This window comes from Arvicola amphibius, chromosome 5, assembly GCF_903992535.2.
Source record: "Arvicola amphibius chromosome 5, mArvAmp1.2, whole genome shotgun sequence".
Classification (NCBI taxonomy): Eukaryota; Metazoa; Chordata; class Mammalia; order Rodentia; family Cricetidae; genus Arvicola; species Arvicola amphibius.
This window is the reverse complement of record NC_052051.1, coordinates 114,758,236-114,771,330: the sequence shown is the minus strand read 5'-3', so window position 1 is coordinate 114,771,330 and position 13,095 is coordinate 114,758,236. Positions and strand designations below refer to the sequence as shown.

Sequence of the window (13,095 nt, the reverse complement as noted above, 5' to 3'; positions counted from 1 at the left end):
CTCCTTTTCTGCCTGGAGACAGCACAGAGCATAAATAATCTGCGCACTTAGTTGCGCGCGCACTCAAACTCCCCACCCCCACGTTGGTCTCTGCAGCGACACCACCGCACACAGATCCACAAGCACCATTTACAGTCCATCACCTATTAGAGAACCAGGGTATCGGAAGCATGCACGCCATATTGGATAGTCATATGAGGACTGCAGACACACAGACACACACACACACGCAATTCAAAACTAGATTGAGATGCTTAGTGACACAGAAGACAACAACTATGACCCTTTGATTCTATTATTTAGGACAAACCCCTTGACTCCACCCACATGTCTTGTGCTCCATCTTAGACGCAGTCAACCTTTCAGAAGAAACCTTTTTTTAATTTTTAATTTTCGAAGAAAAAAGCCATATAAATATTAGAGTATAAAACTTGCGAGAGATATCAGAAGGGGGATGGGCAGGAGCTACGTGACTATGCGAAGAGAAGCTTTTTATAGAGGAGTCAGTACAGGGAGGGGTCGCCGCAGCGTTGTGGACACAGCACAAAACACAGCACAGGCCTGCGCAGGCAGTTTGAGATTCAAGGACAGACGGCTGCGCACAGCCCACCGCCCGCTGCCCACTTCGCCATCACGCAAAAGCACACCACACTACACTATTGGCTATTCTACACCAGCCGGGGGTGGGGGTGGGGGGCTTCTATACTACTGTAAGGGCCGGGGTCAGAGGAGGGTGGGCAGAGGAAGTTCTATGCACAAGGAGGCACTGGGGGGCTTTAACCAGTCTCTGGCCATGAAGGGGCGGCCTGGGGCCTGGGCAGAGGCCTTCTGAGAAGAAATGGCACCTGATAAGGTGGAGGCCAGGGGCTTGAGAACTACAGGGGCCCAGTGGAGAAGCCCCACCATTGGCTGAGACTTTATGGCCACTTGATCCCTTGTTCGAGCTCCTTGACTCAACCCAGGGGCCAAGAATGGCCTTGCCTGGTCTCCCTTCCTGCTAGGACCACTGACCCTTCTACCAGGGGCACCTCTGGAGTACCCAGCACCCACAGAGGCTCCTCTTTCTTCTCTGGTCCTAAAACCACTTAGAAGTCTTCTTGGACTGAAATGCCAGCTTAAATCCACTGGTCCTGGTGGCTCAGCCCAGGCTGAATGAACCAGGGTGGAGGGGTCTGACCTGGTGTTTATCTATGGCTAGAATTGGGGGGTTGGGCGTACCCTGGGTACATACAGAGCCCCGCACACCCTGTTAGCAGGCTGGCTGTTTTGTCCACTGCCCCACACTCAACTTCCCTTTAGCTTCCCACCCCCTACTGTCTCCAGACATGCAAAGGAGTCTCTTCTTTGAGGAGCAGGGGAGTCACAGCATGCAGTGGGAACATCAAACAGTGAAACACAAAAGACTGGTCCCCAGGCATTGAAAAGAGACTTGGTAGCAAAATGCCTTCCCAAAACCCAGCAAGCATCAATACCAGGGGGCTGGTGACTGTCCCCCTAAACTTAAGCACTATAGTCTCGGGCTCTAGAAGGAAATGAGAAGACTGGTACCAAACCATGCTTTGCGGGGAAAGCTGAACTGCAGGAGAGGCCAAAAGGTGGTGATATTCTCCCAACAATTCAGAACTAGGAGCCTGCTTAGGTCACCTGTCCCCTCAACAGCCCTTGCTCAAGAGAGGGACTGAAGGAGTGGGTGGGGTGGGAAGGAAGGCAGGAGATGAATGAGCCTGACTGAGTTGGAAGGTGGAGGAGTTCAGCTGTAACTAAGGGAGTGTGGCATGGTTTTCCGTGTCCACACTAACCCTACTACCCATGTGGGGGCAATCACTGATTGGATGGATAGGGGTTCCCAGCAGAACTCTCTTTGCATATTCAACCCCCTAGGGCACAGAGAGGGGGTGTTGACTTGGGCACTTGTTTCTGTATCCCAACGGGGGAGCATGGCCTTGGCTCCTACCAGTATCCTGGGGTGAGCCCTGAAATTCTGAGGCCTGGGTACAACAAGTAAGGACGAGCTGGACTGGCTGGGGAGGGAGGCTGCCCTGTGAGTCAAGGCCTGGCCTCCATATTACTTCTTCTCTTTCTTGCCGGACTTCTTTTTGTTGCCGTTACCGCCTGCTGGAGCCTTGCCATCTCGCTTGCCAGCTGCATTGGTCAGTGTGGCATTGCTGCCAGGGATGTACACATTCTGGCGGTAGTCGGGCACATGCTGCAGGGTGAACTGGGGTCCATATCGAGCACTCAAGCCCATGGTGCCAGCGCTCCCTCCTAAAGTGGAGCTCCCATCAGCAGCTTCTGCAGAGACAGGAAGAACAAATGGTCAGATGGAGTCAGGGACTCCCTTAAACATCAGTTAGTGAATGCCGGTACCGCACCCTGGAACCTGACCTCTGGGAATACAGTGGCCACCAAGGCAGTCTCGATACCAAGGAGTGACAAAACACAAGTTTGAGTCCCAGCTCTCCTTCGCCCTGTGATCCTTAGCCAGTCTACCTAGCTTCCCTGTGCCATCTGTTTTCTCATGCATAAAATGAAGGTAATAGAAAGTATTCACTTTGGGCGAGAATTAAATGAGAAGACACTTCTAAAGTGCCTAGAATACCTTGGTGTGTGGCAGTGCTCAAAACATGCTAGCTAGCATCTCTCTGTGGCTTCAAATACTTTCCCCTGGCGTCCACACTAGACCATGCTTTGTGCATTATCCTTCCCTAGCCAAGGCCTGGCACATGCGTGTACTCAGCAGTTCTGCCATTAATGTGTATACAGGGGTTCTTCCGTTTGTGTTTGTACATATGTCTATCTGTGTGGTGCTGGGAATTGAACCCCTGTTCTAAGCAAGCACTCACCAAGCTGAACTACATACCTAGTCCAGCCCTTATTGGTTTGTGTGTGTGTGTGTGTGTGTGTTGTTGTTGTTGTTGTTGTTGTTGTTGTTGTTGAGACAGGGTTTCTCTGTAGCCCTAGCTGTCCTGGAACTCACTCTGTAGACCAGGCTGGCCTTGAACTCAGAGATCCATCTGACTCTGCCTCCTAAGTACTTGGTTTTTAAGGCATGTTCCACCATGGCCAGGCATTTCTTGTTGTTTAACACAAGGTCTAACACTAGGTAGGTCGGGGTGGGTAGGTGGGCATGCCTCTAATCCCAGAACTCAGGGGCAGAAACAGACATATCTCATAGTTTGAGGCTAACCTGGTTTACAGAGAGAGTTCCAAGACAGCCAGGGCTACACAGAGAAACTCTGTCTTGAAAAACAAAAAACAAAAATAATAAGGTCTCACTGTGTAGCGCTGGAACTATTTAGACCAGGCCTACCTCTGCTTCCGCAGTACTGGGATTACAGACATGTGTTAACATGCCAGCCCAACAGAAGTATTTTCTTTTTCTGTCCTCCACTACCCCCAACTCCCAGTGCTAAGGACCCGCCATGGGCCTTGCACAAGCATTCTCAGCGCTGAGCTATGTCCTCTGTGCTTGTTTTTTGGAGAAAAAGGTCACCAAGGCAGTCTCCTTGCATAAAGAGCTAGGGGGAGAGAGAAATCAAGAGACAAAACACAGGTGGTTCAAACTAGAAATCCTTCAGCCTCCATTTCCTGAAGGCTGAGATGATAGGCACTGACCACACCAGGCCTGGCTGCACCCTCTTCTTGACAGCGTTGGACTTCAGACTTGGTGGCAAGCACGTGTGTAGTCACTTAAACCTCAACACAGCACTTAGTCAGGCATGGGGGGGGGGGGGTTGCTCTGTCCTTAAAACAGGGAGCCAAGGCTGAGAGAAGGGCAGTGGCAGACTATGTGTTACAGTGGGACTCCGTCTTCCGGGTTCTGAATGGCGGAAATAGGAACCTTTACCTCCTTCACCAACTTGGACCATATCTTTGCTCTGGGGGCAAAGAAATGGGCAAAGGAAGGTTGCCCCTCCCTCCAGGAACAGATGTCTTAGGGATAGCCCAGATGGGTGGGGCTCAGGGCCTGAGGCAGGTGACTCGGTGCCCCTTAGGCCAGCTTCCCACTGAACCGAAGAAGAAACTGGATCTGGGAGTGGCACACTTGCTCCAAATGCAGGTCCCTGATTTGCATGGTAATGAGATCGCCCGAGGATCTGAGTCCGCATTAGAGCTGAAGCCCAGAAATACCCATCCCGGGGCTGCCGTGAGGATTAGATGAGAGGGCACTCGATGCTCTGGCACTTGACAAGTGTTCAATAAATGCTGGGCACAGCTGCCCCCCCTTGTCACCCTCGTCATCCAGCGACAGCCAGTCCACCGTGCTCTATGCCTGGAGCTGATGGCGGGGAGGGAAATGGGAGTTTGGCTCCCAGATTCCCAGCGGGAGGCTCTCAAACCTTCTGCGACGCAGAGAGAGTTAAAGCCCCAGGAAGGCCCTGCCCAGCCTGACTAAAAGCTCGAGAGTTTACCGCCTAGCTGCGGCCTCCACCCTAGACCTGGAAGCAAGCAGACTAAAGCCAGGGAGGCTGAGTAATTCTGGACATCAACCAGGGGCTGAGAAATCAAGACAGGAAAGTTCCAGTTTGGGTAAGAGGGAAAGGAAGAGGAGAGATGTGCCAGGGTCTCTCTGCCTCGCACTCCATCCAGTGTCTGGGTTCCCACAGCTCTCTATTTCCAGTCCCCAAAGTCCTGGAGCTGAGGGCCTTCTGGAAGCAGGCCTGGGAGGAGGGAACAGCTGCCCCCTCCCATCCCCCTCAGCCCTTTCATTTGCTGACATTTCCCTAATTAACTCCAGGAGGTAGCAATCCTCCATGGCCCACCCCTCCTCTCAAGCTGACAGCCTCTGCCAGCCTGAGAAAGGAAGGGGGAAGGGCCTAGATCCAGTTTCAAAGAGCCAGGATTCCAAAGTGATTTAGGGGCTTAAGAAGATAGGTGTTCGTGTGTTCGTGTGTGTGTGTGTGTGTGTGTGTGTGTGTGTGTGTGTGTGTGTGTTGAAAGAATGTGAGGGAATAGAGAAGGAGGACTGGCAGAAAGACAGGAAGTGCTTAACTGAGTGACAGGGAAGTCTAAAATTGAGGTGGATCAGAAGGGAGAGAAGATAGAGATGCTGCATGCAGCAGAGACTAACAGTGGAGCCTGCCCCGTCAGCTCGGCCTTAAGTGGCTGTGTGATCTTCTCTCAGGGCCTGTGTACCTCAGCTTGCCCGTCTCTGGATCTGTGGGGGAGGGGGGCGGAAGAAGCTGGATTGCTAACTTTGACCTTCCGGTCATGTCCTACCCCCCAAGACTTGGCCTAGGCAGGGACCAGGGTTTTCTCCTAGTCGCAGAGGACATGCACTTAGGAATGCAAAGAGCAGGGTCTCTTCTAGCTGGAGGAGGGGTGCTGGCTTCCCCCAGCTCCAAACTCATTACCACCCTCCCCTGGTCCCCTTAATATTACCAGTCCTAGTTAGACAAAGACTCCACAACAGCAATAGCCAGAGATAGCCAAGGAAGCGAGTTCAGAGCTGGCGGAGCTGCAAAACCGCAGCCTCCTTTTGGGTGCACCTCCCCCAAGGGTTTATTTAAGAGCTCTTTCAAGGGTCCCTCCCTTCTCCCCTCGCTGGGCTGGGCTCCAGGAGCCTCTCGGGAGACTAGGAAGTAGGTGTGAAAGTGAGAGCTTGACCCCGCCACCTCCACCCTGGAGTCTATTTCCCCGGAGCCCCAGGCTCAGCCATGGGTCAGGTCCTGTGTGGGCTGCAAGGGTGGAGCCCTGACAGGGGAGCCTGCCCGCGGCCATGGCACTGCTCCAGGGAGACCTTCTGGGAAGGTTTTGGGCCATAAATACTGCTTCCAGTCTGTTTTTAGCATCTGGATTTGGGCTGAAAAGCCTGCTTTCTGGCCTTAGGGCTCAAGGCCACAAAAGCTAAAGAGACCTGTTTACTTCCCTCAAGAGCTGGACAAGGCACCTCCCCAGGCCCAGTGCCTGCAACTGGTCTCTCAAGGATCTCAACCCTGTCACAAGAGGTTGACAGCCCCCAGCATCTTTCCCCCTCCTCTACCCATTGGTCAGCCATAGGCTAGGCATCATTGGCTCTCACAGACAATCAAGGGTAAGATTAATAAATCATAAGTAAAAATATATGGTTTCCAGCTATCTCTGAACTTTGGGTAAATGATGAAAAATTTTAATACAGTTTGCCTTGTGAAACAGTTTAAAATGGATTTATACTAAAACTGTATATAACCCAGGCAGTGGTGGGGTTTTCCTTTAATCCTAGAGGCAAAGGCAGGCAGATCTCTGGGTTCGAGGCCAACCTGATCTACAGAGTGAGTTCCAGGACAGCAAGGGCTACACAGAGAAACTGACTTAAAAAAAATGAACACAAGAACAACAACAAAACCAAAAAGGATATATTCATCTGAAATTTATATTTAACTGGGAACCCTAGATTTGATCTGGCAACTCTAATCAGGGAGAATAATCCAGGGGACAGCAGGAGAATTCAGCCTCAGGGTCCAGTCAACTAGGAGGGAAACAGGCTGGATCTAAAGGCCAAAGGTGACCCTGGGAGCAGAGCTGAGTTTGAATCCCAGCTCTGCTGAATACTGGGATGCTCCGCTCCAGGTGAGGGGCATTTCACATCGCTCTGCCCTACATCTCACCATTATAGAGAGGATTAGTTGAAGCATGCCCTAAAAGTTTGGCTGGCACACATCCTGCCATGATGACAGGGGGGCATTTCTCCTGGCTTTGTACCTCTCAATCTTGTACACACAAGAGCAAAGCTATGGATTCAGGTTTGAGTCCAAGGCTTTAAAATCTTCGGTAAGTTTCCAGTAGACTTCATTTTCCTGGGCTGGAAGTTTTTAACACCTTATCAACAGGTGTTAGATTCCTTTTCTTATAATTTTTTCCATTTTAATTTATTTTTTTTTGGATTAGAATACAAAGTAATGAGTTTTACTGTGGCACCTTCACACATGTGTGTAACCGAAGTTAGATTCTGACTCTGGGATGTCTTTGCCCAGCATGTACGAAGTCCTGGAAGCCTGATCCCTAGCGCCTTATATACCAGGCAGCGTATCACACAGCTATAACCCCAGCACTCAGGAGGTGGAGACAGGAGGATCAGAAGTTCAAGGTCATCCTCAGATGCTCAAGGAGTTGGAAATCAGCCTGGCTACAGGAGGCCCTGTCTCAAAAGAAAAGTGCTTCTTCTTCTTCTTTTTTTCCTTTCTCGTTTTATCTCTACAGGTCAATAAAGATAATGACTAATCAATTACAACACTCTTACTAGAATTACTGTCTGCCAATCCTATGCTGAGGACCTCATATTTGACCTCAAACAGCACAGTGAGACCTATAAATATTTCATAAGCGAAAGTAAAGCCTACAGGGGCTTAACAGTTTACCTAATGCCATATCCCTAAGTGGGGACAAGCAGGATTTGAACCCAGATTGGCCTGCTTCCAAAGTCTGTGCTCTTTAGTGTTAGGGAGCTGATTCTGTTTGCCCTGCAGAGGACTATGTGACTCTTGATGTATAACCACTGACTGAATCAGTGTTATGACTGAAGTTCTTTCTTAGCCTTGTGGGAAAACTACAGTCCTGATCTGGAGGGGAGGGGGCAGAAAAGAGTGGGCTGATGTAATCTGCTGGGAATATCCACACCCACTAACGGGGTCTGGCGCGTGCTGGGCCCAATCCTCCTGCCTTAACCTATAGAATACTGAGATTACAGACGTATGTCTCCACACCCAGCTCCCAGTTAGACTTGTGACTACTCGCTTTGCTTGCTCACTCTGCTCTGGGCATTTTCGGACCTCTCAATCCCTTTGTTATCCCTCAACCTGGAGGTAGGTCATGGAAGATTGCCTGATCTTCCAGAGAAGTCACACAGACTTATACCCCATCTATAGCTATGATGGCAGCACCCCTCCCTCAGTCTCCCATCCTCTTACACCCATGGGTACCACTTACCACTGGCAGAGGCCAAGATCATGGCTTGCAGCATCTCTGTATCAAACTGGTTGTTGGGCCAGGTGCCGGTTTCATCACCATTTTGGGAGCTGGGGAGACAGTTAAATGGTCAGCAGTATCCAAGGCCAGCCCTGCTCATTCTCCCCGAGTCTCTTCCTGGGGTTCCCAAATCTAGTGCCTTATCCCCACCCCATACCTAAGACCTGTTTCCAAGTGGAGTGGGGAGTTTATATAATCCCTCAGAAGCCAACCCCAGTGAGTCCATTCCCCGGACCCACTCTTTGCTGTTTCAGGTGCATTAAATGAATGCCATGCTTCCTTTCTTCAAGATAGGTTGCAACCACTGTCGCAGCCTGAGACATCAGACCATCTTCTGAGGACAGCGGAAGAAGACAATTTGAGGGGATGTTCCATAGCTAGAGGAAGGGCCGGGAATAAGAGAGGAAAATACCAGGAAAACACTCAGCCCTAAGTAACCCAACAGCAGTTTCCCCAACTCAGATCTGCTCGGTCCCTAAGCCTTCGGTATAAACTCTACAGTCACACCACACTGTCTGTCCTGTTTTACAAGCACACCTTCCCGGCTCTGGCCAGTTTCCCAGTGACTTCCCTCTCAAGCTCTCTCTTGCTGATCCCCAGATCAAACCACAGCCTTTGTTTTAGCAATGTAGATAAAACGTGTCCCAGGGGATTCTAAAATTCACCGGGCTAGGCTGTGCCCTGCTGTGTGGTCCTGGAACTACTGGTGTCCCATCTGTTCCTTTGCTACACTGACCTCTGTGGCTTGGGGGCCAGTGCCAGCCTCCTACTCTAACGCTCGGTAGGAAGCCTGAGCACCTGGGCTTCTTTAGTTCACTGGGAAACACTGTGCATTGAAAGCATGAAGTGACTCATGCCTCTAAAACCAAAGAGTGCTAAGAAATCGCAATTCATTGTGGACCTTCCCATGGTGACAATTTCCATGTCTCCTTCCTTCCTTCCTCTCTGTCTGTCTGTCTGTCTGTCTGTCTTTTGTTTGTTTTCATGACAGTCTCACTATGTACGCCAGGCTGGCCTACAACTCATATAACCTATGTGGGCCTCAAACTCACAGTAATTCTCCTGCCTCAGCCTCATGAGTGCTGGGATTACAGGTATATCCATCCATACCTAGCCATCATATGGATTTTCAAAGATCAAATTATTCTAGTTTGCAGGTGCGAGGAAAGAAATCGCACACCTATCTTGCCCCACACATACCCTGTCCCACATTGGCACCATCTGGCTCACAGAAGATCCCCCAGTCAACTGGGGATTACTGCCTGGCTGGGCCTTGTGGTGCATGCCTATAATCCTAGCACTCAGGAGGCTGAGACAGGAAGATTTTTGAAAGTTTGAGATCAGTCTGAGCTGCATAGGGATAAATTTGCCTCAAACAAGTAAATAAATAAAAGTTGCTTGAATGAAAAAAAAAAAAAAAAAAAAGAATGGTGCTGGAGAGATGGCTCAGAGGTTAAGAGCACTGACTGCTCTTCCAGAGGTCATGAGTTCAATTCCCAGCAACCACATGGTGGCTCACAGTCATCTATAATGAGATGTGGTGCCCTCTTCTGGCCTGCGGGCACACATGGAAGAAATGCTGTATACATAATAATAAAAAAAAAAAAAGTTGCTTGAATGAATGAGAAGAGCTCACGGGAGAATCGGGTCCCTATGAAATAAAAAAAGTTTGGCATTGAGGAAAAGGCTTCAGGACAGATCTTGAAGAGTGGAAGAAAGCGCATGTACTCGTGCACGTGTGTGTAACCCTGGAAGAAAGCCCGTGTGAGTGTGTGTGCATGCGTGTATGTATGTAACCCTGGAGGCTGAGGGAGGAAGACTGAGTTTAAGGCCAGCCTGGTTATACAGAAAGACCCAGTCTTAAAAAAAAACCCAAGACTGGTTCTGCAGTAGAGTGCTTGCCTAGCAGTAGATAAAGAGATAAAAATAGCTTTATAAGGCTGGACACTGTGATGGGTATCTGTAATCCCAGCGCTGCAGAGGCCGAGGTGGGTTAATCAGTTGAGCCCCAAAGTTAGAGGTGAGTCTGGGCCACATAGAGAGAGCTTGTTTCAAAAGAGATAAGACAAAAATGAAAATAGCCATAATGAAGAAGCCTGGGGAGACAACTTCTACCAAGTGAACAAACAATTCTGATAACAAGGCAAACAGATGCCAAAAGTTGCTAACAGGACAAACTGACAGTAAGTGCTTCCTGATGTGGTCAGTGGTCAGTCCAGAATACCACCCATGGAATGTTCCTGCTGAGACTGTTGAGTTATGTTGCTGTTTAGCCAAAAGAATCAACAAACCCAGACTATGGGCATTTAAAAGACTACTGGTCTGGAAGCTTTAAAAGTATCTATGTAGCCAGGCGATGGTGGCCCACGCCTTTAATCCCAGCACTCGGGAGGCAGAGTCAGGTGGATCTCTGAGTTCGAGGCCAGCCTGGTCTATAAGAGCTAGTTCCAGGACAGGCTCTAGAAACTACAGGGAAACCCTGTCTCGAAAAAGAAAAAAAAAAGTATCTATGTCACTGGAAAGATGCTTCAGTGGTTAAGAGCACTGACTGCTCTTCCAAAGGACCCTGGGTTCAACTCCCAGCACCCACATGACCGCTCACAACTGTCTGCAATTCCAGTTTCAAGGGACCCGACACCATGGCAAAACACAAACGCACATAGAATAAAAATAAATTTGGAAAGAAAAAGAGTAAAAGTATCTATGTCATAAAAACAAAGGTAAGGAGGCTGTTCTGATTAAAGCAGAAGGAAGAGACTGGCAAATGTAATTCATGCTCCTTGATCAAATTCTAAATTTAATTTAAAAAGCAGATTAAAAGGCTATAGTGAGAGCATGTGGGAAGGCTTGCTAGTGGACTGTGCCTTACAGTATCAATGTTAACGTCCTCAAAAATGACCATTATTTCTGTGATTTCATAGGAGTCAAATGTGATGGCGGCGGTCCTTTTACATAGCTCCCAAAGGAAGAACCTGTGCTTCCCGTGCGTGCGTGCACCTTCCTGTGCGTGCCTGCACCTTCCTGCGAGTGCGTGCACCTTCCTGTGCGTGCGTGCGTGCACCTTCCTGTTCAAGTGAACAGTAAATTAGGTGCTTTTGCTTTTTTATTTTAACACAAGACTATGTACTTTAGCATACTGTCCTTTCAACTTTTGGATAGGTTTGAGACATTTTAAGGTTAAACCTGAGGGTAAAGCGAGTCACCTAGAAGGCAGGGGTGTGGAAGACAGCTCACAAGGTGCTCAGGGGATGGGGTGGGGTGGGGTGGGGTGGGGTGGGGTGAGGTGGCTATGTCCTCAGCTCTCAAGGCAGGGGAGGGACATGCCCTTGTCCTCAGTAACTTGGGTGAGGGGTGGGAGGTGGGGGTGCACTGCTTACGGAAGCAAAAAAAACCATTTTGGCTTTCTCCTCAGAATTCTGGAATGCTCCTGGGGTGCTAGGTTGCCATGGTGAGATTTAACTATGTGAAACTCATTCTTGCTCCTGGGCAAGGATGGAGGGTGTGAGGGTCCTCTTAAGAGGACAGGAAAACCCTTGTCTTCGTGCAGCCCAGGAACCTTCAGTCTCATCAGACTGAGCTCGGGGGCTGCTGAAGGTGTGGGGAGAACACGGGTGGAGGTAACCCAGCGTGGGAGGTGCCCTGGCAATGGATAGTGCTGCCTAGGGAAAACGGAGAGTGCCAGGGTGGCCTCGAACCGTGGCTGGCGGACTGGCAGGAAAATGCTTGAAGGCTAGAGGCCAAACAGGTGGGCAGGCTGCCAGCTTTCTGCAGCTGGGCAAGAAACGACCCGGATTGGGGGAGGGTGGGGAGCGGGGGCGGCTCTGAGCCCTGGGCCTCCTGGGCCATGTTCACCATCTAGTTCATCCTTAGAAGCAACCTGCCGATAAGGGTTGTGATTATCCCTGCTTTCTGGCAGATGAAAGAAAGGCTTGAAGGCCTTCTCAGAGTCATGCACAGCTAGTTAAGCGAGAGAACTGCAACTCCCAGCTGGCCTAAAATGACCCCAAAGCCCATGATGATCTCACACAGGGAAACTTGGCTTCAATAAGGCGCCCCTGGATCCCTAGGAGCAGATTCAGGGGGCTTTCCCAAGATTTGGAGACGAAAGTAAACATGAAGGAGGCGGACTGCTTTAAGAGCCCATTTCCCAAGCACCCATGTATTCTGGTTTTCCCTGTGTGCGGAGGCTGGGAGGGGCATATACGGGCTGTGCTGCGATAAAATATTACCTGTGTTAAGCTAAGAAAAAGTGAGAAGCCAGGGAAAGCCACACTGACAACAGTCTGTACTTAATCACGCTAAAACGTTAAGGAATGTTTATTTAGTTAGCATAGCAAGAATCTATTAGCACCTGAAAATATCCATATCTATCCACATGAGGTACTGTTATGCAACACTTAAAAGACTTCTGAAGAGTTTCTACTGATATGGAGGAATTCTTCTGACATGTTATAAGGAAGAAAAAATAGGCTTCAGTAATAATGGAAAGATGACCTCAATTCCTATTTAATTTTTTAGTTTTTTTTTTCAATTCCTATTTTTTAAAAAAGGTAAGAAATATAACAGCTGACTGGTAATGAAAATTCCCATTGTGAACAAGTTTGTCAGACTTTTAAAAAGAAGCTTATGTATGCAGCTTGACTATAGAAATAAAAATGCTTAGAAAGATACATAATGAATATGTTAATGACTCAATGAATAAATTGCAACCAAAAGACAAAAATGGTGGAAAAGGAACATTTATACTAAAAAGGATTAAGAGACTTAGGAGACACCAAACCAAATGCAAATATATATATATATATATATTTAACATATATATAACACACACATACATATATTGGTTTTTTGAGACATGGTTTCTCTGTGTATTCCTGGCTGTCCTGGAACTCTCTTTGTAGACCAGGCTGGCCTCAAATTCACAGAAATCCACTAGCCTCTGCCTCCCAAGTGCTGGGATTAACGATGTGCACCACCACTGCCTGACTTAAATATGCATATATTTTTTTAAATCTTTCTTTTTTTTCTAGACACAGTCTCTATGTAGCCTTGGTTATCCTGGAACTCACTATGTAGACCAGGCTGGCCTCAAACCTACAGAGATCTGCCTGCCTCGGCCTCCAGAGTACTGAGATTAAAGACATTCACCAG

General features: G+C 48.9%; 1 protein-coding gene across 12 annotated transcripts in view; it reads right to left on the bottom strand.

The window, feature by feature from the left end:
- Positions 1-360: 360 nt before the first annotated feature.
- Positions 361-13,095, bottom strand: part of LOC119814114 (protocadherin gamma-A4) — a 170,993-nt gene continuing 158,258 nt past the window's right edge. For all 12 annotated transcript variants that reach the window (XM_038329453.1, XM_038329454.1, XM_038329459.1 and 9 more), the window contains exons 3-4: positions 7,906-7,994; positions 361-2,292 (exon numbers count right to left, since the gene is read on the bottom strand). In XM_038329453.1, the coding sequence (XP_038185381.1) occupies positions 2,066-2,292; positions 7,906-7,994 (316 nt within the window). In that variant the 3' untranslated portion in view covers positions 361-2,065. The remainder of the gene's footprint in view (positions 2,293-7,905; positions 7,995-13,095) is intronic.